A 12,876-nucleotide genomic window follows, 5' to 3' on the forward strand; every position below is an offset into this window, starting at 1 on the left:
AAGCCAGTGGAAGCCCAGAGTTATACTACTACTTCCTGCTTCCCTCCCAAATCCTAGGTTACTGGTATAACTGCTAAATCTTCCTCCAAAGAGCATGATAAAGACCTACGGGCTGACTTTCCTATCATTCCATCTCCTGACATAAAAGGACACTGAAATGTGGTTCTCATCATCTCCACACAATACTTCACACTACTTAAAAATAATTGGATAATCTCCTTTCCAAACTAAACGATTCTCTACATTTAACTGGGAGCTTTTTCAAGCTGTTAATTATTTACTTTCTACTTCTTACACCGCAGCTTTCGGAAGGAGCACTAGCTCTGATATTTACTGACTAAAATGAGAAGTTAAGCCTCATTTTGTTTGTAAATGAAATGCCAATTTCAACTCCTTATTAAATTCATCTCCTAGTTTAAAAAAAAAAAAAAAGGCCACTATTAAAAAAATAAAAAACTTGCAATGCCATGACCAAATGTATTTTCTTATCTGGTTGATACTATGAAAGTACTTAGGCAAATTAAAAGGGAAAATGCTATTTTTTTAATAGGGAAACCAGGACTTCCACCAATGCTATTTAAAATAAGTGTTTACAAAGTTACATTCAGAATATTCTCATTATTGCGCAGAGAAAAGAATCATCAACAAACCAAAGGCAATCTACTGAATGGGAGAAGATATTTGCAAACAATGTGTGCAAAAAACAATTCGTATTCAAATATATATATATAAAGAGCTTATAAAACTCAACACTAGAGGGCAGCCGGGTAGCTCAGCAGTTTAGCACTGCCTTTGGCCCAGGGCATGATCCTGGAGTCCTGGGATCGAGTCCCACATCAGGCTCCCTGCACGGAGCCTGCTTCTCCCTCTGCCTGTGTCTCTGCCTCTCTCTCTCTCTCTCTCTCTCTCTCTCTCCCTGCACGGAGCCTGCTTCTCCCTCTGCCTGTGTCTCTGCCTCTCTCTCTCTCTCTCTCTCTCTCTCTCTCTCTCTGTCTCTATGAATAAATAAATAAAATCTTAAAAAAAAAAAACCTATAAAAAAAACCCTCAACACTAGAAAAACAAAGAATATGATCAAAAAATGGGGAGAGGATTGAACAGATATTTTTCCAAAGAAGACCACAGATGGCCAACAGACACATGTTCAACATCCCTCATCATCAGGGAAATGCAAATCAAAACCACTAGAGCATATGACCCTACACCTGTCAGAACGGCTACTGTAGAGAAGAAATAACAAGCGCCGGCAATGACGTGGAGAAAAAGGAACACTTGTGCACGGGCGATGCAGCCAAACTGTGAAAAACGGTACCGAAGTTCCTTAAAAAATTAAAAATAGGGATCCCTGGGTGGCTCAGCAGTTTAGTGCTAGCCTTGGGTCCAGGGCGTGATCCTGGAGTCCCGGTATCAAGTCCCACAACGGTCTCCCTGCATGGAGCCTGCTTTTCCCTCTGCCTGTGTCTCTGCCTCTCTAACAAATAAACAAAATCTTTAAAAAAAAAAAAAAAGAAAAAAGAAAAATTAAAAATAGAGGAGGCACCTGGGTGGCTCCATCAGTTAAGCATTCAACTCTTCCTATGTCTCAGGTCATGATCTCAGGGTCGTCCTCTAGCTCTCCTGCTCCCTTTCTCTCTCTCTCTCTCTCTCTCTCTCTCTCTCTCAGTAAAATAAATCTTTAAAAGAATATTAAAAATAAAATACCATATGATCCAGTCATTCCAGTCCTGGGCACTTACTCAAAGAAAATGAAAACACTCATTTGAAAAGGTATATATGCGGGACGCCTGGGTGGCTCAGCGGTTGAGCATCTGCCTTCTGCTCAGGGTGTGATCCTGGAGTCCTGGGATCGAGTCCCACATGCAGCTTCCTGTGGGGAGCCTGCTTCTCCCTCTGCCTGTGTCTCTGCCTCTCTCTCTGTGTCTCTCATATAAATAAATTAATTAAAAAAAAAAAAAAGAAAAGGTATGCATGCACCCTGTGCTTACTGCAGCATTATTTGCATTTGCCAAGTAGAAAGCAACCCAAGTATACACCCATAGATGGTTACACTGACACCTTCTAAACAGTAACAAAAATATTCTCCAGCTGGGAGCTAAGGAGCCAGCTTACAATCAATAAACGTGTTAAAATTTTCGTAAAATACTTGGTCAAAACACAAAGCCCTGCATGGCAAAGGACAGGGTTAATTTCTCCAGAGAACCTTCTCCTAGAAAGTAGCAACAGACTTCCTAACTCTATCCTGAGCTTTGAACATGTGTTACTCACCACTTCTTGAGAAATGGACCATAACCATTCAAGAGGAAAAATATATATATATGAACTTTAGTGACTAAAAAGAAACAAGATAACCTTTAAAAGTTCTTTCTTAGGGATTTCCCGTACTATTTCATAGCCATCAATCAAACAGCACAGTTAGATCTCACAACTGAAAGGTAAAATGAACTGCATGTTGACCCAGTAACACTGTACAGTCAATAAAAGGGCAGAAAAGCAAAAGGACAGGCAAGGGGAATGAATATACTCGGCCACTCTTACAATCGAGTTCACATTCCAAGGATACGCAAAAACACTTTTGCCTTCAAAACATATCCACCTTTTTACTCCCTGTTTCACTAAAAAGGGAAAACTGAGACAGTGTTTAAGTGATGCCGCCGAAAAAGCAACATCCTGGAAGCTCTCGTGTCTGTGCCTCACTTTAAAAGGACTCTTGTCTAATCACACCTGTCGCTCTCAGATCTGAAGCTGCCAGTCTCAGAGAGTCAGGGGAAAAAAAGTCTTTGGATTAATCCGGGTGGGGAAAAGGGATGATGCGCTTTAAAAATTTTTCAAAATGTGAACACCTAAAACACAGTGGTCCCAGGGAAACGGCAGACAAAAAGCCACACACACACACACACACACACACACACACACACACACACAGCTGGAGAACTGTCTTGATCACCAGCATTTCTTAACCAAGGAATAGCTCCCTACTCAAAGATCATTTAAAAAAAAAAAAAAAAAAGCTTCAGGATGCAAACTATTTTGAGTTGGGAGCATCCTGAGTTGCCAACTCTGTGAGAAGCGTGGGCACAGTAGCACACGGTTCCCCTGCTCCGGGCACTGGAATTCAAACAAAGGCAGGGCAGTAGGGCAGGGGGTGGCTGGGTGGACCGGCCGGCCTCCTCTGCAACTCCTCTTTCCACCTACCAGTTCCATTTTAAGCAGCATAATGAAGTGGCAGGTCACTGTAGTCCAACTGTGTAGCTTTGGACAAGACCTCAGTCTCCCCATTTGTAAAGAGAGGACTCTAATCGTGTGGATTTCCTTAAAGAAAATGAGTTCTCCAGACCCACATCTGGCTGTGGCACTGGCTACCTACTCCAAAATTCATTTTCCCATGCCTTATTAGCTCTGAAGGGCTACTGTGCTCTTAAAAAAAAACAAATTTTAAAAATGTTAAACATAAAAAAAAAATGACACTTCTACTGAAATACTCTTTGGTATTTGTGTTCAACAAAAACAAAAGGAGGATTTGTGTGCACAGAAGATTTAACTACAGTAAGATTTTGTCAATTCACAGGGCAATTTTGCTTCAATTTTTACTAAAAACAAGCAAAATATCCATTAAAGTAACAAGTACGTCATTTCTTTAGAAGCATTGCCATGACCAAGGTAAAGGAAAAACAACTTCACCTCACTTCTTCCCACTTGGGTTTTTGAAATACTGTGTTAGTGATGACATGTAATTTCCCAGAACACTAACAGAATACACTCTGAAAAACATCTGTCCTTAATGAAACAGATAAAGATGTGACTTTTGGAAATTTCAAATGGAATTCATGTTAAAAGCAAAAACAGGGATAGTAACCCCCAAAAAGTATATTTTCACTCTGAGTAAACTTCCACAAACTATCAGATTGCCTTCAAGCTCATTCTCAAAAGGAAGAACGTGGTTCAGTTTCACTATTAAAAGATTGGTTTCTCACCATTCCAAAAAGGAAATGGAACACTGAGAATGAGGGTACTTCAGCTCTTTTATATCTGGCAATCCAGACACAAAAACTGTGGCCACGGTGGATTTTTAAAGAATATTTGAATGTACTTAATTCTGTCTGAGTAGACCCCCAAAGAGGACAAGGAAGTAAACATATAGATATGCCTACCTAAAAAAAAGAAAAAACAAACTATACTATCAAAAACCTTTCATTCCAGTTTTCCTGCAAATCATGTTAGAACCAACCATTCACCACTCAACGGTCAGCTAGCTCCATCTCACCAAATTCTCTCCATCCCACCCTCTCTGCTCCCTACCGAATATAAACCCCAAGCATAACTTCTCACTTACTTGACTACCTGTAAGTACATCTTTTTGGGAGTGTATTTTTCATTGAGTCGTGTCCAGCAACAATGAACACATCTCATCTAGTTTTTTGAGAGATTTTTCTTCTTAAAAGTCCAATACCAAACGGATTCATTTTGGATTCTGGAGAGGCTTCTTTTTTTTTTTTTTTTTTTTTTAATTATTATCTGGAAAACTGATTACGGATTATCAGGAGAAAAAGAGATGAAACCTAAGTACCTACCCAACCAATGAAGCACCACTATAAATAGGGCCCTAAATGACCTCAAGAAATGGTTTTGCACTCACAAATCAACTCTGGAGTAGCAGACTTAGGACTCCAGAAAATATGGTTAAGACATGAGCTCATATCCTCTTTCATAAAAGCTACTCTTATACAAGAAAGAAAACTTAACAAAGCCAACTGATGATGTGGATGAGCTACAGTGACTTTATTAGGTCCCTCACCATGCTGAGCTCCACTCGGACACTCAGTAAACATGTGCTCACCACAGGCAGAATGAGCATTAACCCAAACGTTTTAAACACATGAGAAATACCCAGTGGAGGGTCCTTTTACATATAATCTATTAATTACTAAATACTTGTCTCAATTCCTTAAGCTATTTGGGCCAAATTGACAAATGCTCATGGCAGGCCTACTTAGAAAAATAGATCCAATATATCCTTGAATGAAAAAATTACGACTACACAATATATTGACATTTTAAATGGGTGTGTATACACATGGAAAAAATTTTAAATTTGTGCCAAAATCCATGTATGTGTCAATTTATGTACCAAAACTGTTAACAGTAATTATCTCTGTGCATGTAATTTTCTTCTTCTGTTTCTACTTCCAAATTCTTCCACGATGAATATTAAAGATAAATAAAACATGAACTTTACCAGACTATGTACAATCACATCTTTTGTTTTTATTGATAGATGTCTCAGCAGAATCCAAACTGTAACAACTGCTTTAATTATAGCTTCAAAAGGGGGATGTGTATCGGTATGTATACTAAAGAAATTTTGCTTAAAGACCTAATATATTTAACTCATAATCCTTTTTCAAGGCACAAGAAATGATGTTTTTTAAAATCATTATGAGAAAAATATATCTTGGATGCTTGAAAAAGAAGATGCTGGGTATTACAATGGACAATAAAATTTTTTCCTCTAAAAGAATACACAAATGAAAGCACACACAAAATTGAACCTCTTCGGGAAACTTTCATACAGTTAAACTACTTAGAAACCACAGTTTCATCTACGTCAATATGCAACACTTTAAAACCACACGAAAAGGAAAGGAAATTTTTAGTATAGCCAACATTCATGCGATGGAGCTGCTATTGCTACTGCTACTGCTGAGGCCAGGAGGACAGCTCATGCTTTTCTGAAGATTTGCAGCAAGCCCACGGTGGCTCAGAGAATATACCCCCAGGTAGGTCCTCTTAAAGTACTTGATGTATTTAAATATCTTTTGATGGAAGGGGAAGCTATGATGTTCAGTGTTTAAAACATGTAAATTGGAAATGCCAACGTGTAATAAGGCCGCTGTGTAAGAGGGCATCAATTATTAAACTCTAAGTAGATTCTTGCTATGAACTACTCTATAAGTTTCTTCTATCTGATGACCCCTTCCATCCCTCTCAATTAAAAAAAAAAAAATTTATACAAGACTGAACACTTATAGGTGAGCATAACTATTCAAGAACTCAATTATATTTTATAATAGGATGGATAAACACCCTGTTGCATTATAGCAGGCCACAACAGATCTTGAAATGACTTCCCACTGCAAACACTATGATAGGTAATTTCAAAGGGTTTTTTTCTTTTTAAGATTTATTTATTTATTTATTCACAAGAGACAGAGAGAGAGACAGAGTCACAGGCAGAGGGAGAAGCAGGCTCCCTAGGGAGCCTGATGTGGGACTCGATCTCAGGACCCTGGGATCACGACCTGAGCTAAAGGCAAAAGCTCAACCACTGAGCCACCCAGGCGTCCCTTTCAAGAACTTTCTATTGTGACTTTCATAAAAAAAAAAAAATAATAATAATAATAATAATAATAATAATTTTCTAAACAACGGACACTCTGTCCAAACAAGAGACACTTGAAATCTTTTCTAGATTTTTGCTGTAACACCTCTGAGTACCTCAAATTTCCACAGGCTAAATAATTACTTGACAAAATATTTATCAAGCACTTGGTTTTCAAATTTGTGAGAGACGACACAGAATGCTATTATAGTATAATTCAACCTCTAATCGACATACCAAAAATTTTAAGTGAAGAGACTTGTTTTTCATTGCAATCTAGACTGAGGTTCATGAAAAGTAAGTGCGAGGCACTACAGGATTGTAAAGCATCATCAGATAGTTACGCTATAATTATTTTTAAATAAATTACCTATAAGTGGTACATATGGCCAGTTCTAGTTAGAATATTAATTGATCAAAACAAATCATTTTCTTTTTTTTAAGATTTTACTTATTTATTCATGAGAGACACAGAGAGGGGCAGAGACACAAGCAGAGGGAGAAGCAGGCTCCCATCAGGGAGCCTGAAGCAGGACTCGATCCCAGGACCTCGGGATCATGACCTGAGCCAGGACCCCAGGATCACGAACTGAGTCAAAGGTAGACGCTCAACCCCTGAGCCACCCACGTGTCCCAAAACAAATAATTTTCTAATCCTCCTCTTTACCATACATTCATCTATAAAATGAGACTTTATTGTTTAATTATATGAGCAACAGGAGCACTTAAAAAAAACACACACACAGTATTATGTTAACTATTTTCAAATAACATTTGAAATACAAGACCGTAAGGCAAAACCCTAACATCTGGTAAAGGAACAAAGAGCAAAGGTAGGACACAGAGACAAGGATCAGAGAAGAAAAGGATGGTCAGAAAGCCAAGGTTCAAATAAACGGTTACTACTGAAAAACAAATCCTAAGAAGTCAATGAAGCCTGGAGTAGACCTCAGACACAAAGGGCATATTCCAGGCATTTTAAGATAGGAGGGATTTAGATATAGAAAGAATAAGGGCAGAAGGCCTAGAAAATGATCAAAAGGGTCAGTCAGATGCTGGCCTGCTCTTACAAGCTGGAAAATCTTGAGCAACATCCAAATGCCAGACTTCAGTCTTCTCAACTGATCTGAGACTTGGACAAGATGCTATCAGTAAAGGTTCCCTCCATTCTTAAAGTCCTATGATTCCCCAAATTTTATCACAAGCAGAAGTACAAAGGCAGCAAGGAGCAGCTCACACCAGAGTAGAGATACCACCAATCCAGGAACTGAGATAAAGACAGTAGGGCTGGTTTGAAGCAACTAGGTCACAGGAACTTTTGAAGTAGGGAGGTTTACATTTAAAAGACAGAACCTAGATTTGGTTTTTAAACAGATCTATGGTAAAAAGTAACATCAAAATACTTGAAATCTGAACTTCTTTCATTAGTATTCAGAGGCAAACTTAAGAACTAATATATTTCCGCTCTCTTATATGAAAATTCCCTAGAATATCGCTCCTACCACATAGTAAGCACTTAGTAAGGCTGGCTGCTATAATAATAATAATGATCATCATCACCATCAGCATTATTACTATTATGGAGACAGAGTTCTAGAGTGCTTTTGAACATATCTTCTAAGATCTAAATGTCTGAGCTGGGATCCTGGCTCAGGATAATTTAACAACTATATAACCTTGGGTGTTACTATATCATCTCGTTGCACCAGTTTTCTCCTCTGCAAAGTAGGGATAGGAACATCTACATGGTAGGAATGATGAAAGGTTAAATAAGCACATGTAAAGTACTTAGCACAGTGTCAGAGTAAGTACTCAATTTTCACTGAGTTTAGTGCAGAACAAATTATGCATGAACCCTAAAGTCCTATCTCAAGTAGGGAAAGAGGAGGGAACGTGTATCCTTTTTTCAAATAACACTTGAATTTATATTTATTCACGAGACACACAGAGAGAGAGGCAGAGACACAGGCAGAGGGAGAAGCAGGTTCCTCATAGGGAGCCTAATATGTGGGACTCAATCCCAGGACCCTGGGATCACGACCCAAGCTGAAGGCAGAAACTGCCACTGAGCCATCCAGGTGCCCCTTAACACTTGAATTTATAAAGTTTTATATACATCTGCTTTATCAATCTGCTTGTATTGTTCATCCCAAGGTGTATAGAGGGGATCATTAAATAATCTGGAGAATTTAGGATCAGAAAGGCTTCATAAATCTTTGTTGTTGGTTTACTTTTAAAGGGAGGTTTCTTTCTTTCTTTTTTTTTTTTTTTTTTTTTAAGATTCTATTTATTTATTCATGAGAGACACACAGAGAGAGGCAGAGGGAGAAGCAAGGTCTCTGTGAGGAGCCCGATGTGAGACTCGATCCTGGGACCGCGGGATCACAACTCATCTGCTGAGCCACTCAGGCGTCCCTAAAGGATGGTTTCTGAGAATGGGCTTATTTGTCCTTTTTAGCCACTATACTTAAGATTTGCTATTTTTAAGAAGCATAAATCAGTTTTTTTCTGCTAAAACACAAAATCTTCTGGTCTTTAAAACAAAAGGAATGTGTTTAATATGTATGAGGAGGGTGCACACCAAGAAGCAGCACCAGAAAGATGTAACTGTGGCCCTATGAGCATTAGTTTGAACCAAGTCAAAGAGAGCAAATGAAGCCCAACTGGTTTAACTTATACTTATGTCCCAGATTTGAAGGGAACATGACAGGATTATCAGTGTCAATCACAATGGTTCTAAAGATATGTCTTATACTTCTGGCCTTAACTGTCACAAAACCTACAGTGAAAGAAAATAAGTATTATAGTTAGATATTTTCATACTAACACAACTGAGCTTCTGTTTGAGAATTTTGTAACCAACGATCATATATTCTCGTTCTAGAAGCCTTTAAATACATTTGTGGTCAAATTTCGCAAAACCACTGACCTGACATAGAAACATCTATACAAGCATTTTTTAACAGAAATACAACACAAACCACAAAGGCACTTTAAAATTATGCAGGAGCTGCATTTGAAAAAGCAAAAAGAAACAGGAGAAATTAATTTTAATTATATATTTAAAATATATTTAATCATATATTTAACCTACTGTATCAAAAATACCATTTCAACATATGCTGAATATAAAAGATACTTTACTAATTGCACTATTTGTATAAAATAGTGCACTTTTACTGCTCGTATTTTTTAATATAATATTTTAAACCTTTAAAACCTGGTATTTAAAATATTAAACATTTAAAATCTGGTGTGTATCTTGCATTTACAGCACATGTCAGTTTGGGCTGGCCCCATGCTCAATAGTCATCTGTGGCCACATACTGGACATCCCAGGCCTAAGTCACTGGGAAAAGGGAAGGAGGAAAAGGAAGGAGTAAGCACCAATTCTAAGACCAGATTCTAAGCCTTCAACTCTTTCTGCTAAAAAAGAAAAATGAGATGCAATTGTGATTATGAACATGTTCTAGTACATGACATAACAAAGGGCCTACTTTTAAAATAACTTCTTCTAGATCACAGGACAATTTTCTGTCACCGGTTACCTGCCCTGTCAGCCTGGGTTCCTCCAGCATGAGGAGCTCTTTCAATCTATGAAAACAGCAAGCCAGGAAGCCTCCCTGAAACTTCATGGGCTCAGCCACAAACAAACCAAATTACCCTCATTTCCTCTCTGTTTCTCAGAATTTCAGTTCATTTATCTCCTCTGCAAACTAACTTCCAACCCAACTGATAACAAAAGAGCTATCAGAACACAAAAGTGTGATGTTGAAAATATCCCTTCTAGAAGCAAACCTATATATGGGATTTTCCAAAATCACGAAATCAGATCATTGGAAAACCCAGGCTTCCTCACAACCTATGATGTTCCCACCAGTCCATACCATCTGTTCACCAATAAAATTCTATCTAAGAATTAGAAAAATCGTGACCTGGTTATTGTGAGTGCAGATGTTTTTAAAGAAAATAATTTCCAATTTTAATTACTAACCTCTTTCCCCTACCCCCTTTTTTTAAACAGATTCTTTGGATTTTTTTTTTTTTTTTTTTTTTAGGGGGGGAAATAGAGTCATCCATCAGAGTCATCCCCTCAAGATGACAAACAGTTCTACCTTCTGCCCAGTTTATACAAACCTGGAGCCATTCACATATTTTTTTTATTTAGTTTTCCTTGTTGGAATTATTGGGAGCGGATTTGCAACTTGGGCTTTCGTACAAAACAAGACAAATCACAGGTGTGTGAGCATATACTTGATCAATTTGCTGACAGCCGATTTCCTGCTCACCCTGGCATTACCAGTGAAAATCGTTGTCGACCTGGGAGTGGCACCCTGGAAGCTGAAGATCTTCCACTGCCAAGTGACAGCCTGCCTCATGTACATTAATATGTACTTATCGATTATCTTCTTAGCATTTGTCAGCATTGATCGCTGTCTTCAGTTGACCTACAACTCCAAGGTTTATCGGATACAAGAACCTGGATTTGCCAAAATGATATCGACCGTGGTGTGGCTGATGGTCCTTCTTATAATGGTGCCCAACATGATTATCCCCATCAAAGACATCAAGGAGAGGCCAAATGTAGGATGCATGGAATTCAAAAAGGAGTTTGGCAGAAACTGGCACCTGCTGACAAATTTCATATGTGTAGCGATATTTTTAAATTTCTCAGTCATCATCTTAATATCTAACTGTCTTGTCATCCGACAACTCTACAGAAACAAAGATAATGAAAATTATCCATATGTGAAAAAAGCCCTCATCAACATACTTTTAGTGACTACGGGCTATATCATATGTTTTGTCCCGTATCACATTGTCCGAATCCCATACACTCTGAGCCAAACAGAGGTAATATCTGATTGCCCAACCAGGATTTCACTCTTCAAAGCCAAAGAGGCCACACTGCTCCTGGCTGTGTCAAACCTCTGTTTTGATCCTATCCTGTACTATCATCTCTCAAAAGCATTCCGCTTAAAAGTTACCAAGACTTTTGCTTCACGTAAGGAGACCAAGGCTCCAAAAGAAAAATCAAATGGTGAAAACAGTGCATAAAATGTGGGATTTCTCACTGCTAAGTAAGACCATAAGTACTAGGAAAGAGAGAAAAGTGCCTTAGTAAAATACAGCTAGCATATGTGGCCTGGTTTACTGAGAATGTAAGTCAAGCAGTACTCTTGTGGTTGTTAATAATCCTAAACTCAAATATTTGTACAAAAAAACCAAAAGAAAAAAAAAAAAAAAAGATCCTGTTGAACCAATGTAAACATCATCCTTGAAATCCAAAGGTGTTTTATGACAGACTCAGAGGCATTCATGAAGTGTTTGTTTAAATACCAGGAACTGACTTCTTGACACAAATATGTAAAATAATCTCTTGTAAAGTACCAGAAAGCCCTTCAGCATCACAATTTAAAACCATTTAGATCAGGGGCACCTGGGTGGCTCAGTGGTTGAGCACCTGCCGTCAGCTCAGGGCGCGATCCCAGGGCCCTGGGATCGTGTCCCACATTGGGCTCCCCACAGGGAGCCTGCTTCTCTCTCTGCCTATGTCTCTGCCCCTCTGCGTCTGTCATGAATAAATAATAAAATCTTTAAAAAATAAAAATAATCATTTAGATCATACCAAAAAAAGTCCAGCTGATTTTTAAATGAAACCACCCGTGCCTGATTTATTTTTTAATCCACCATTTCAAAGATGGTAACCTTTCAGCTCACTACTCCAATTTTTAATCCTTAATTGTTTTCTAACACAGTAACAAACTGTTTACTTCTAAAAAGGCTTGGAGGGATGCCTGGGTAGCTCAGTGGTTGAGCATCTGCCTTTGTCTGAGGGCGTGATCCCAGATCGAGTCCCACACTAGGAGCCTGCTTCTCCCTCTGCCTGGGTCTCTGCCTTTCTCTGTGTCTCTCATGAATAAAAATATAAAATCTCAAACAAGTAAGAAACTAAAATAAAAAGGCTTGGAAATACATGGGTAGTTTTTAATGTACTTTATATACTTATATTCTATCAGTAGGTTATAAATAAAGACCTTCTACTGTAAGTAATGACAAATCCAGTGCTCTTATTTTGTAATAATGTGAAATAGACCCCACAACATTTTCAAGCAAGTTGCTGAACTATATTGACTGCCGAAACTACTGTTTTGGAACTAGAAACTCACATCAAAGGTACAGAAAAAACAGCACTTATCAAATGGCGTTAAAATAGAAATGCCAAATACACATAGCAAGGCCCGTAAGGAACACAGCACCTGCTGGATTGATTGGCACCACGGCTGAGGCTGGAGTCACTCCAGCTCTCAGGGTCACAACCCTTAGATCAAATTCTCTCTACTGCCAGTAATGCAGAGAAGATTCAGTAGAGGGTATTAAATAAAAGACTTACTTATGAAAAAGAAGACTGAAAAGTCTAGATAACCATACCTGAGACTTTGTGGGGTTTTCTCATTTCAATAGCAAAAGCCTGTATTACAACAATTGGCAATACATTT

At 38.4% G+C, this 12,876-nt stretch overlaps 2 protein-coding genes across 9 annotated transcripts in view; one reads left to right on the forward strand and one right to left on the reverse strand.

Annotated features, from left to right (window-relative positions):
* The window catches only part of MED12L (mediator complex subunit 12L), a 323,177-nt gene that overhangs the window by 208,162 nt on the left and 102,139 nt on the right, over positions 1 to 12,876 (reverse strand). The window lies entirely within an intron of this gene.
* On the forward strand, positions 5,650 to 12,354 carry GPR171 (G protein-coupled receptor 171). 2 transcript variants are annotated; one of them, XM_072792284.1, is made up of 2 exons: positions 5,650 to 5,774; positions 10,435 to 12,354. In XM_072792284.1, exon 2 carries the CDS (start codon positions 10,475 to 10,477, stop codon positions 11,432 to 11,434), a length of 960 nt encoding a protein of 319 aa, XP_072648385.1. In that variant the 5' UTR covers positions 5,650 to 5,774; positions 10,435 to 10,474; the 3' UTR covers positions 11,435 to 12,354. The 2 variants fall into 2 exon arrangements, with proteins under 2 accessions (XP_072648385.1, XP_072648384.1); XM_072792283.1 differs by having other exon boundaries at positions 5,657 to 5,774; positions 10,401 to 12,354.

The sequence above is a fragment of the Canis lupus genome, chromosome 22 (assembly GCF_048164855.1).
Source record: "Canis lupus baileyi chromosome 22, mCanLup2.hap1, whole genome shotgun sequence".
In the NCBI taxonomy this organism is placed as follows: domain Eukaryota; kingdom Metazoa; phylum Chordata; class Mammalia; order Carnivora; family Canidae; genus Canis; species Canis lupus.

What these genes read in the sequence shown, in the direction of transcription:
- GPR171 (XM_072792284.1), top strand. Translation starts at nt 10,475, where the DNA reads ATGACAAACAGTTCTACCTTCTGCCCAGTTTATACAAACCTGGAGCCA.